The 13,878-nt window shown below is 38.3% G+C and overlaps 1 protein-coding gene across 1 annotated transcript in view; it reads right to left on the reverse strand.

The window, feature by feature from the left end:
- Nucleotides 1-288: 288 nt before the first annotated feature.
- KLHL14 (kelch like family member 14) overlaps nt 289-13,878 on the reverse strand; it is a 156,873-nt gene continuing 143,283 nt past the window's right edge. Inside the window, exons 7-10 of the mRNA XM_069099540.1 lie at nt 7,352-7,542; nt 7,114-7,272; nt 3,012-3,169; nt 289-429 (exon numbers count right to left, since the gene is read on the reverse strand). Of these exons, the coding sequence (XP_068955641.1) occupies nt 289-429; nt 3,012-3,169; nt 7,114-7,272; nt 7,352-7,542 (649 nt within the window). The remainder of the gene's footprint in view (nt 430-3,011; nt 3,170-7,113; nt 7,273-7,351; nt 7,543-13,878) is intronic.

Below are 13,878 nucleotides of genomic sequence, written 5' to 3' on the forward strand. Positions count from 1 at the left end.
GCGAGGAGCTTCCATGAAGCTGGGCCAAGTTAGTGAAGACCAGCCTGAGATGGCCGTCTGTCAGCATGGGAGGTGTGGTGTGGTCTTTAGCTACTCGCTTCACAGGACTGGTATGTGTCCAAGAATGGGGAGTTTTTTTAGTAGTTTGCCTTTAAAGCATCAATCTAAACCCAAAGGTGGGTCTCAGAAGCTTTGTCTGTAGAACATAATTTCCCTACCAGAACATGTGTGTCACCTGTCATCGCTTCCCAGAATGCGGTGCTTGTTCAACTCAGCACGTCCTGTGTGTTATTTGGTGTAAGGCACACAGGCTGGCAGGATGACTGTGGCACAAGCAGGGCCTGCAAGTGGCTCAGCTACATCTCCTTCTAACTCTGTCCAGCTTCCTTTCTCTGGGCAATAGCAAATGGTCGATGACTTGTAGGCTCCCTGGAAAACAAGAAGAAGATTTTACCGAAGCATGGCCGGGGGACGCACAAATCCAGGGTTATTTATTTCTGTGAATTCTAGAGAATTTATTCCCCTCTTTCATCCCTGAACACTTTTATGGAAGGAAGGGCTTTTTAGGCCAGTTTATTTAAAGAGAAACTTCCTCCAAAGATATCAAAATCTATTTTAGTGACTGTCACTAAAGTTAGTCCTGTATGAACCGAGAAGTGGAAAATTGATCTGATTGTCCCTTAGGGGAAAAAACAACAATTTATAATTCTCTACCTCCTACGGTATGGGTACAATACATGACTGTTGACTTAACTCTTCTGCTGCTCTCGTCCCACAGAGCTGGCTTAGCATTTATTTTATGTGCCAATAGATTATTTCATAATAGCTGTCTATGTGGCATAACCCCCTACTAGACTATATGCAACAAGAGGGCAAGCATTGTGTCAGCAAAGCTTTGAAAAAAACCTCTCTTAATCTATTAGTCAGGTATTTATTACGTTCTTACTATTTGACAGGAACTGGGCTAAGTGATGCTCACATCAAGGAAAAGTGAAACAGACCCTGCTACTAACGACCTTTTGTTCTTTTTCTTTTTTTTGGGGGGGGGGAAGCAAAGCAATTGGGGTTAAGTGACTTGCACAAGGTCACACAGTTAGTAGGTGTGTCAAGTGTCTGAGGCCAGATTTGAACTCAGGTCTTCTTGACTCTAGGGCCTGTGCTCTATTCACTGCGTTACCTAGCCGCCCCTTTTGTTATTAATGACTTTTTGTTCTAACGATGGAGACAAAATAAAATGTCCATACACATACATACAATGTATATCCGTGAGTACTGTGCACAATGTATGTTTATGCACACTTACATTTACATGTATACTTTGGTGTATTTGCAAAGAGAGTGTACGTGCATGCATTAAACATATGCATACATAGCTACCTATGTATACACACAGAGATATACATGTATATGAGAGAATATGCATATAAAAATACTGTGATTCACAATGCCCTACATGTACAGTGCCTATATATAAGAGTATATGAACAGACATGTATATATGCCCAGCATATGTTCACATACGCACACCAATCTATATGATGCACAGTGTGTGTATATGGAATACAACATATACACACAGTTACATACATGCATGTCAATGTGTGCATATAATACCTATATGTGCTCTATATTCACTCATACTATGTATATGTATGTGTATGTACATATACATACACATACATATACATACTCTGTCCCTTCACATACCCTCACCCCCAAGACAGTTTGGGAAAGGAATTCACTAGCAGAAGGGGAAAAGTTTCATATAGAAAGTAACACTTGAAATGAGTCCTGAAGGAATCTAGAGTTTCTGAAGGGGGAGGTGAGAAGGAAGTGCCTTCCAGGCCTGCAGGCAAAGCCAGTGGAGACACTGGGGAACAGGAGATGGACAGTGGTGAGGAAACGGGTAAGTTGGCCAGAATTGCTGGGTCACAGAGAACAACAGAGAGGGGATGGAAGGGAGGAAGACTCCATGGGCCTCAGTACCTATCTCAGTCCTCTGCATTACCCCTGATGTTTAAGACAAGCTTGTTTAAAAAAACTGCTCAAATATTGAAATAATTATCCAGATAGTCAAGGCCCAAAATTGCCTTTTTTCTTCAAACATTCAAATGATTAAATTGAAAGCTGTTTTGGATCTTGAATTATCTGAATACTTGCCTCCATTTTCCATTTGATTTTGCTCCCATATCCTGCAACTGCCTCAGGGCCTTAACCTCACAGAAGTATTTTGGCTAGATGGAGGAAGAGGGACTAGGGAGAAGAGGGAGAAAGTAGTTGGAAGGGAATGCCCCCTTCCCTGCCCCAGGCTCTTGGCTATTTACATTTTTGAGTGTTTTTTTTTAATCTTCCCAGACCCCATCAGAGTGAAATTCCTACAGAAGTGCTGAAGGAGAGAAAAAACAAAGCTCCCAATCTTCCTCTAAGTCTATCCACATAGCCTAAAAAAGCCATCCAAGCTAGTAAACAATATTACTAATTTTATTTGCCTTACCAACCTTGGAGTCAGACTATAAAATTTCTCTTCCCCAATATAGAACCTTCTTGCTTACTGATGGGATAGAGATGAGAGGGCGGTTATTTCATGAAAACACATCCCTAAGTTTTGTCCAGTTTGTCTCTACCCTGTTGTAAATAGTTAATTATGTATATCTCCAGAGTTGGGCTCATATACATATCTAGTCATGTGTAGGCTTGGCACATTTGCCTTGGTGGAGCTAATATAATTAAAAAATAGGTAACACACCCAACAAAAACATCCCCTCTCAGATCATGGCTCATCATACAAAAAAGACGTGACAACAGAAACCAATACCACCTAAGAAACAACTAATGACAACTTTGCAAAATGAACATGTAAATCTAAGAAAAGCAACCTAAAATAACTAAATAAATAAAGGTGCGAGAGGCTTCAGGCTAGAATGCTTTATCAGGGCAGCACGCAGAAAATAAACACTGTTTCTCCTTGTAAGGAAAGGCTGTGAGGATGATGGGAAGAAGCAGGCACCTACCATACTCCAGCTGTAGCCTCCTACAAGATAAATGCTGTCTTCAAGAACGGCACAGCCAGGGCCACTACGGCCTTCCAAGATGGGAGTCTGCAGAATATTCCACTGGTCACCCTTGGGATCATAGCATTCAACAAGCATGACGTCAAGATGGGAGAAACCTGAGTGACATAATGGGAACCGATTTTAAAGCTCAGCCTCTCTTTCAAATAAAACATTTATTAATGCTCTTCTGATTTTTTTTTTACCATAGTTGTTTTCTAATATTATCCCCCCTTGTAATAAAGCAAAACAATTAAACAAAACCAAATGACAAGATGACCTTATATCTTGGCATATAGAACATTCTGTTCCCATGGGCCCTCACCTTTATGAGCAAGAGAAGTGTACTCCATCATGGGTCGTTGAAATCAATATTGGTAACTAAAATTAATCTGAATTTGCTTACTTTTTAATGCTTTATCTGTTTCATTTTGTATACATAATGGGAGTTTTTGTACAGAAATTGGTATAGTTTGTTTTGTCTTTGCAAGGCTGGGGGTTGCTATCTTGCTTAGGCTGAAAGCGCAGAGGTCACTCACAGGCTTCATCTTACTAGTGATGGGCACACGAGTCTTGAAAACTCTGTTCCTGATCTGGGCTGGTTTGCTCCGATTTTGGCAGCCTAGTGGCCCCTCCTCTCCTGAGGGCTCTCCATACTGGTATTGGATTTAGGCTGCTGCAGCACAGAACCCTTTAGCTCAAGGGATCCATCAGATTCAGCCTTCTAGTATCAGGAGTTACAGGAGCATTCTTGGTCCTTGTGTATATTGTTGTCCTGGTTCTGTTTACTCTCCATCAGTTTATACAACTGTCTTTGTTTCTTTAACTTCCTCATATCAATTGTTTCTTATGGAACAATAACATTTTTTACATTCATATACAACAGTGTGTTTGAGGGGATACATTTCTGATTTTTTTCTAACTATAGAAAGGAATTCTATGAATATTTTAGTAGAAATGGACTCTTTATTTCTTTGATTTGTTTGTATTATGTGCTAAGAAGTGGGAATGATGGATGAAAAGATCTAAACATTTTAGTGAATTTTCTCATTTAATTACAATTTCTTTCCCAGAACAACTGTACTAATTAATTTGTCCACTAAACAGTTAAGAGTCTTCCTGTTTTCCCATAACCCTTCCAAAATTGGCAATTTCCATCTTTTATTATTTTCACCTTTCTGATGAGTGTGAGATGTTAAACTTGAGCGAGCTGTTTTCATTTCTACTTTTCTCATCACTGGTGAGTTTGATAAATTTTCCATGTGGTTATTGATAGCTTGCACTTCTTTTGAAAATTATTTCTTCATATCCTCTGACTACTTGCAAAGGAAAAGCCAGAAATCTTTTTTGAAAAGAATGCTTCCTCAATTTTACACTTATCTGGCAGAAATGTGATTTGTAGTCAAGAGACATTATAAAGGACAATACAAGAAGCTGCTAGAATGAATGGAAAACTGGGGAATAAGCCAACTCTTTGTAAGAATAGGCCTAATGGTCAATATAACTGGACAGTGAAGAATTGTACATGTGATTCCCAAAACTCTTTATATGAATAATCACAAATAGCTAAGTCATTAAAGGGACAAAAGATCCCTGGAAGAGAATTAGTCCTTAGTTTTGGTACTAAGAGAAAAACAAATACACATCTATAATCAGAGATAATTTTCTAGCTATCAGGTTCACATTTTGTAATGTGATAGATTAGAACATACATTCATATTCTACTTTTATGAGACCCCATGTTGTAGAGGTGATGCTGAGTTCTTGGAGATGCTGCTAATGGAGTAAAAGCTCAGGAATATCCTACCAGGCTTTGAGTATGGCTTGGGCAATATATCTGTTTTCCGAAATTCAGCTTAGTTAATTCAGCATGGCTCATAACCATAAAGTTGCCCATCAAGTAATGAATTTTTTCAGCTATAGAAACTCATGAAATTGCCTACTAAGTCATGGAGAGATTGTGATCCTACACTGATGAAACTGGGGATGTGGTCATGGTAGAAGACCATGAGTAGGCCTCTAGAGTTACAAACTACTGTCAGAATGCCTGCATATAGTAGGCACTTGATACATGTTGACTGATTGGTTGAAAGGAATTTAAATGGATTAGGAAAGCATCAAAAGCTTTTCTAATAAATTTTAGCATCTACACAAATGAAATTGGATGAGATAAAGGTAGCAGAGACACTAGAATAAGAATTTTAGCTCCACAAATGAGCATTCTGTTGTTATTTGCTGAAAAGAATCACAGGTAAAAATAAATTCATTCTCCCTTTCCCCTCCATTCCTCATTGTTAGCTTCCATATCCAGACTAAAGTTCACCATTTTCTAAACACTTTGTTCAGATGAAAAAAGTTGAATTTCAAAGGCAATATTGTTCCATATGTCCATAATTGAGTGCCATAACATGGGATTCAAAATGATGGAGGGGGCTTGTAGAGACTGGTGACAGCTGGTGAATTCCAGGGCCTGTTTTCTGATGGTTGCCAAATGTCAGGATGGTTCCTTACATTTCTGGGAGTCCCATGGAAAAGGGGGCCCTTATGGAAACTGTGGCTCCTAGACTCTACTAGAAACCCCTGTTTATCAAGGTGGTTGGTCAATAGCTTCTGGTGAATGATGGATTGCTACTATTATTAATTTATTTAAGGTCTAAGCATATGATTTTCATTGGTACGGGGAATTCCTGACAAGGAAGCTACCAGTAAATAACAGCAATTATTCTACAGCTGATAGTCTTAAGGGTTTCCTGCAGATACTAAGGAAGTTGAAGATACTGGTGATATTAAGAGGTTAAAGGACTTGGCAAAAATAACATGGCCACTGTATGTCAGAGAAAGGACTTGAACTCAGGTCTTCTCAGCTCTGAGGTTGGCTCTCTATCCACAACCACAGATAGCTTCATTGTCACCTGGCAGACTGAAATTTTTGAGGGCAGATAATTAACTGTTTAAGGCAATCCAAGTCTATTTAGTATTTGGCATTTACAACAAATACAATAAATGAACAGAAATATACTTGCTTCCCCAACATGACTGAGTAAAAGAACCTCAAGAAAGTTTTGTAAACCTAATGCTCATTCTCAAAGATGTGGAGCCAGGATATTTTTGGCCACTTCCTTTTTATACAAAGTGAGCTGGAAAGATTTATATGTGTGTCTAATAAATGTTATATTATATAAACATATATTTATATGATTAATACACCATAATGTAATGATACTACACAATCATATATACCAAAATAAGATAGCATATATACTTTATATAATTATATATTACATAATTGATCCAATTATGTAATATACATTAATATACATTAGATATACATATACATATATGTGTATATCATATACACATACACAGAGGTTTATTGAACAGAGGAAGAGCTGGCCTTGCAGTCAGGAGGCTTTGGGTTCAAATACATTCTCTGACACATACTGGTTGTGTGACCCTGGGTAGGTCACTGAGTCTCTTAGTTCCCCAAGCAATTTTCTAAGTTAAATTTATACCATGAACAAAAACAAACATTTAGTAGCCCCTACAATAAGCTTGAGAATCACAGAGAGTATAATATACTCAATAATGTTTAGAAAAAGATTCTAATTTTTAATACCCAAACTGTAATAGATTTATTTTTAAAAATCCAAACCAGGAGTTAGCTTTTCTGTGAGGCTATGACTAAAGTTCCTCTTGACTACATTTCCTAGAAAACAATTTATAGAAGAAAGCATCACTAGTAGTTTGGAGCTAAGAAATAATTTATTTCACTGAATTCAGGGTTATAAGAAATTGTTCTTGCTCCTGAGTTATGAAGGCTCCCATTTTATTATCTTTGTACTTCATTATTCATTTCTTTAATGTGTGCAGTATTATCCTAGATTTAAAATAATCTTGTCTGCATAAAAGACCCAATAAAGGCCTGCTCAAGGGTACTGCTAATTTGCACAAAGCAGATTTTATTTGGTCAACATGTTTTTTACTTGGTTGACTATGATTAGCTAATAAGCATCCCCTTAGCAAGAAGCATGACCTCAAATATTATTGTGATTAAAAATATGACCTTTCAAATGATTTCCTCCAATTGCATAGAGCCGGTCGTTCATTACAGCCAAAGTGTGGATTGCTCGTTTTGTGTTCATATCTTGTTTTCGGGCCCAGACATCCATAACAGGGTCATAGCAGTACAGCCATGGGATGTACTCTCCATTGTGAACACCCCCTGTGAAATAAACAGATGTAAAAATGAGGAGTGTGGCTGGCAGCCATCGTTACTAACAGAAAATAGATCAGGGACTTGCCTGAAATGTATATTTTCCCATTGTGCACGGCTCCTGCATGAGCTGCCAGAGGTTGGGGTAAAGAGGAAACATAACGCCATTCATTGGTTTCTAAGTTATAGCATTCCACGCTGGACAAGTATCCGGTTTCGTTCCTCCCGCCGATAACATATAAATGTTTATCCAGGCGACATGCGTAGAAACTGGCTCTCCTGTGGTAAAAGTAAAAACCCACAGAAAGTTATTAGTGCAATGAAGAAATCTTATTTGGAATATTATGTGGACCAATCAGCTAAGTCAGATGAGGGAAGCCCCCTCAAAGAGAACCCCAAACTTTTGGCGACTATACATATGTACACATATTAAAAACCATGACTTTTTTAGCCATCATAGTATATTGTAAATGTAATTTAAAATTCTGATTTTAATTGTAACCATCTAAAGGGAAACAGAATGGTGTGAGGGATAGAAAATTGGTCTCAAAGTTAGTAAGTCCTTGGTCCAAGTCTGTCCTCTCACACATCTTGGTGGTGTGACCTTGGGTAAGTTACTTAACCTCTCAGGGCTCTAGGCCCTTCCTGGTTCAACACCCCCTACCACCCACCTATCCAGGACCCTCCCTTAGAAATTACCTTCCATGAACTCCATATATATCCTTTATGTATATAGTCATTTCCATGCATCTCCTTCACTGGAATATGAATATCTTGAGGGCAAGGCAGTATTTTCCCCTCTCTTTACGTGCCCCTCTCTTTTAGCACTGGCTGCCTCTAAGTTGCAGAGAAAGACGCTAACCTGCATTGGTAGAGGGGGTTTTCTCACCCAAGAGTTCCCTTTACCGATGAAATCACAAATCTAATTTCTATCTCTGTTCACCTAAAGAGAAATCTACATGCTGTTGGTTTCAGCTATTTTTACGCTCTGGAAGGAGAAAAAGGTGTTCATTAATGTTTGGGGCATTTGGTACCTTGCATGAATTTCAGAGCTCAGGAAGACAAAGTGAAAAATGAGGCAGATAATGTAACAATAATAAATTATCTTGACATTCACTTTCTTTATGGTCCTTCAAGGGTCATTGTTCCCAATTTACTGGGAGAACCACATCATCAAAATTTTTCTTCAATTATCATTTTCTTATTTTTTTCCCTGTGCAGTATTACAAATAGAACAACTTTCCTTAAGTAATTCTCTTAAGTGAACCTAATACTTTAAATCCTGCCCCTCTGTTCCAAAGACATTTATCCAAGGGCCAGCTTTCACAAGTGACTCAGTACTAACATCAGGGTCTCTTCTCAAGACCTGTTATTAAAACTAGACTTACTGCCTTATATTTTCAAAGGCAAGCTGAAATTAAGGACTGATTAATTCTCTGGATGATATCAAGTCAGCCCAGATAATCTACTCCACCAAATTCTTCTTTTTCTTTCATGGTGGAGTTTTTGACTCAACATTATCTAGAGAGTTACTTCCAGTCTTCATAGACTTTTGCTTTTGGGGACAACCCTCTTGCCTAAGGATGACATTTGCTCCTGAAATTAAACAGTGTGTGTGTGTGTGTGTGTGCATGCACATATGTAACCCTCAGACTTCCTGAGGCTGTCAGACCTTGAATACACCAACTTAATTTAAAACTGCACATTCACTAGTGATGAACAAGCACAAAGGTGGCAGAAGCCGAAGCCAGGTGAACTACCTTCTGTCCCAGGAACAATAAATTGATGGGAAACAGAGGACAGGACTAGCTTGAATAGGAACCTTATGTTTCTAAGATGTAAACTGTATATTTCTAACATATAAGATGGATCCCTTGACCCATCCCTGATTTCTAACACGGAGCCTGTCCCTCTTGGGAGCAGGATATGTAGCCTCTGGATTTAAGAGTGAGTAAGATGAAACTTAGCACACAAGAGAAGAGGTCTTGCTGAATCCCTGACTGTTTTACAGTTCAGCAGTCTGGCAGGGGGATGGTTGGCCTGATGTTAGAGGAGAAGAGGACCTAACTTGGGATTATAAAAACAAAATAAAGACAATGCAAGTCAACAAACACTATGATATACTAGTTTTAAGAAAAAGATCAGTGTTATAATAGTCTGCTCTAATAAAGGCACAGTGTTCTGGACTAGGAAGATGATATTCCCATTGTATCCCCCCTGAGTCAAGTACCAAATTGGGCTACTATGCCAAGTACTGGGTCTTAAATATGGGAAAGTTCCTGATAAGCTGGAGAATGTCCAGAGGAGGGCACCCAGGATACTGAAGATCCTCCAGATCGTGCCATATGAGGATGGACTGAAGGAAGTGGCAAGAGAGAAGGCATGGGGAGGGAGCATATTTTCAAACTGCCTTCAAATATTTGAAATACTGTCATGTGGAAGAGCTATTGGCTTGTTCTTGTCTTCAAGAGGTAGAACAAGGGCAGAATGTGCAGATTTAGGCCTAATGTAAGGAGAAAACTCCTCACTTCAGGCATCTTTATAGGCTCTCCTCCATTCCTGGAATGCCCCCCCTCACCTCTGCCTACCAGATTCCTTCAAGTCCCAGTTAAAATCTCACCTTCTACAGGAAGCCTTTCCTCAAATCTCTTAATCCTAGTGCCTTTACTCTGCTGATTGCCCCTCCCCTCGTTTTTCCTGACTATAGCTTGTTTGAACATAGTTGTCTACATGTTGTTTCCACCATTAGACAGTGAGCTCCTGGAGAGCAGGGATTATCTATTACTTTTCTTTGTGTCCTGGGCACTTAGTACAGTGCCTGGTATACAGTAGGTGCTGAATAAATGTATATTGATTCACTGCCATTTAAAGTTATCCAAAAAGAGTCCCTTTTAGCTCCAGAGCTGTGATTCTATGTACAAATGGAATGGATGTTTCAGGAGGTAAAAAGTTTCCCCTCGAGCAAAGGTTGAATGACAGGTATGTTGAGAAAGAGATTTTTGGTCAATCGTGGCTTGGCCAGTTGGCTACTGAGGTCCCTTCCCACTCTGAGATTGTATAATTTTGTAATTCTGTTATGCATTAGTGGAGGGGGAATTCAATTCTGTTTTTTTCTGGTCTCCTCCCAAAGTTTTTCACTCAAGTTCAGTCCTTTTATCTCTGAATTTATTTTACAATAAATAAAAACACATCTTCAGCACTTCAAAGATTTACTAAGTGCATTCTTTACAATGATTGTCTAAGAGAGTTTTGCAATACTGAGTATTGCTATTCACACATTATGGATGAGAAAATTGAGGCTCAAAGGATAGAAGTCACTCAGCCAAGACCAGAGACAATACTTGAAATCTAGCGTCCTGAGTCTAAGACTTGTGTGCTTTCCAACATATAATGCTTCCCCTCCTCTTAGAAGGAGCAAAAGCTAAGCTAGCTTCCAGCTGTTGGCTAGCTTAGTGGGCCAGGTGAAGACAAACTTGCCTCAAAGTAAGTCACTGCTGTACTATATGTGAAAGGGCTTAACATCTTCTAACATGAGGTTTTATTGTCATTCAATCATTTTCAGACACGTCAGATGTCAGACATGTCAATCTTTGTGACCCTATTTGGGCTTTTTTTTTGGTGAAGTTATTAGAATGGTTTGCTATTTCCTTCTCCAGCTCATTTTCCAGATGAGGAAACTGAGGCAAACCGAATTAAGTGACTTGCCCAGGGTCACACAGCTAGCAAGTATCTAAGGTTGGATCTGAACTCAGGAAAATAAGTCTACCTAACTCCAAGCCTGGAACTCTCTTCATTGTGCCGTCTAGTTACCCCCTTTCCTCCTCTGAATTGTGAGGGAGTTGGGTTAAATAAAGTCCAAGTATCCTTTTAGCTCAGCATTGTATGACCTCTGTTCCAGATAAATCTTACAACATGACTTTTGTGTGACAAACTCTGACCTCCTGCCTGTTTTTTTTGTTTTTTTTTTAACTGAGGCTTTGAGCAACTTGATTACCCCTTGATATTTGTCTGAGGGCATGAAGCACCTTTAAAGGATTCCATATTGTTTTATTTCTTAATGAGCATGATGTATATCATGAGTTCAAAGCTCCATACGGAGTAGAAATAGCAGCAGCTATCCCCCCCTTTCTGGAGATGGAAATTGTTTTTAAGAACAATTCTCTAACAAAGAAAACTTCATTTCTCAGGGGAGCAAAGACTTTGCAGATTAAGTTTGAGGAATTATTGTGACTTTAACACTTCCACATAAAGGTGCATTTGTTTATCTGTGGATTCTAATGAATGGTGACACCACTTAGTAATTTATAAACCATTTCAGCTTCAGAAGGACACCAAGTTAAAAAAAAAAGCCCTACTCATCATTACACATTTTCACTTTCCATAGAAACCCCTCTTTATTTTCTTAAGGAAACAAGACATAGGGAACAAGTTTAACTTGTAAGAAAAAAAATAAAACAACACACTTGAGCAAAGAACAGTAGCAAAGACAGGAGTCTTGACCCAAAAAGAAAAAAATAAAAGCTTCCCTCCCTCCATTAATGATCCTTTTACCACATGTTTAAGGTTTAGGGTTCTCCTAAGTGGTATCTATACCATTTCACAACATCTGCATGAAAAGTAAAAAAAAAAAAAACAGTCATCCAGATGTATTATATGGGTATACATCTAGATGTTTATAGAGAACACTCAGACTAACTGAATTTTTTTTATACTTCTTCCAGATATTTTACCATCTTACATAGCCTCATTCCTTAAAATAAGAAGGGCAATTATATTCTGATTGGGAACTATGAATTTCTTATTCATCGCTGACATGAAAATTTTAAGGGGTAATTTCTCTTGGAGGGAATTGGCTAAGTCAGGGAATGTTGATTTGAGATCTGGACCTGCTGCTAACTACCTGTGTGACCTTGAGTGGGTCGGGCTGGCTAACCTCTTAGGTCATTTTCAGCTTTAAATCCTATGTACCAACTATTGGTTCATTATTTTCTGTATATAGTAATCATTTATAAGGTCTTTTCCTATCATTCTGGAATTAGTGTATGTGTGGAGGGTAGGGGGGACTTTTTTGTCTTAAAAAAATTATGACTTCACTGGTACTTCACTGTATTCTATCTCTTGATAGAATGCAAAGTTCTTCAGGGCAGGAACTATTTTACTTTGGTCTTTGTTTTCCCAGCTTCTTGCAAAAGACCTGGCACACAGTAGGTGCTAAAAAAAATACTTGCTGACTAATTCATTCATTGATTAATAATAATGACAAAAATTAAAAAAAATAATTTCTGTTAATTCCAACATGGCATTTCTTAGTCATGCATTTTATATAGGGGAAGCCTAGTTCCATATTTTGGACCTATTTTTCCATCCTACAGGAGGCAGCCATTTTGCTCTCCTTGGATTTCTTTTCCTAATGTTAGCAGTTCGCATACTAACCAAAATAGCAACCACACAGAGCTTAGTGCTGTCTCTGAGGACAACATGCAAATATGTGAAAAAGTCCATACTCTGATACTAAAAAGGATCTTTTCCTCTTCTGCACCCTACAGGTTGTGTTTCTTAAATGATACAAAACACACACTTGTAACGGCTCTTTGTATGCATCTTATCTACCTTGCAAGATTGGAAGGTTCTTGAGGGAAGGGGCTTTCTCATTTACCTCTGTATCTCCTATAGCACTTATCAAGTGTTCATGAAATAATTGGTGAATATAATTATTTTGCTTTTAAAAGAAATCTGTGCTGTGAAAAAGCCAGAAGGAAGAACATGGGTCAAGCAAAAGTAAGGAAAGAATGGAAAAAATTTTTAATTAGGATAAAACTATATAAATACGACAGCAAGTGAAACAGGCTGAAGAACCGTGTTGACCAATGGGTTGTACAAAAGGACACCTGGTTTTTTCCCAACTGGGATGCCATATTCAAATAAATTCAGCATGTGTTTCTTAAGTGTGCACTATTTGTGGGGTACTATGCTAGGTGTTGGGGTTGCAAAGACAAAAAAGAAAAGAGTACTTGCCCTCTAGAAGCATTTATTTGCTCTTTCTCCCTGAAAGTTGGTATTTCTTTTTTGACTGTTTATAAAGTTTCCTTGGAGAAATATTTAAACCAGTATGTGCTTTTTTGCCTTCTTGCATTAATTTATGAAACTAAAACATTAATATATATCTAAGAATACCAAGCTTAGAGTATTCATTGGTCAAAAATTCATTGAGTACATACTATATGTAGAACCTGGAGTTGAGGAAATGGCAACCACTCCAGTATCTTTGCCAAGAAAACCCCAAATGGGGTCACAAAGAGTCAGACACAACTGAAAAAACAGTAAAAATGTGTAGAACACATTGGTATTTCTTCGTGATACCAACAACTCAATAATGATACAAGTCTCTGAAATCATCCATTTGCTTGTTCTTGACTTATCTATATACCGTGTTTCCCCGATAATAAGACACTGTCTTATTATTTTTTTTTGGACAGAAAAACACCAGAGGGCTTATTTTCAGGGGAGGGCTTATTTTAATGAATATTGACAGCAATTTTAATAAACAGGTAAATGTGAACAAAAAAATGTACCTTTATTCAATAAGCAAATCACTGGGGAAGAACAGGATGACGC

This window comes from Petaurus breviceps, unplaced genomic scaffold (assembly GCF_028583685.1).
Source record: "Petaurus breviceps papuanus isolate PSGF00001 unplaced genomic scaffold, PetGlider_PUasm1.0 38, whole genome shotgun sequence".
Classification (NCBI taxonomy): domain Eukaryota; kingdom Metazoa; phylum Chordata; class Mammalia; order Diprotodontia; family Petauridae; genus Petaurus; species Petaurus breviceps.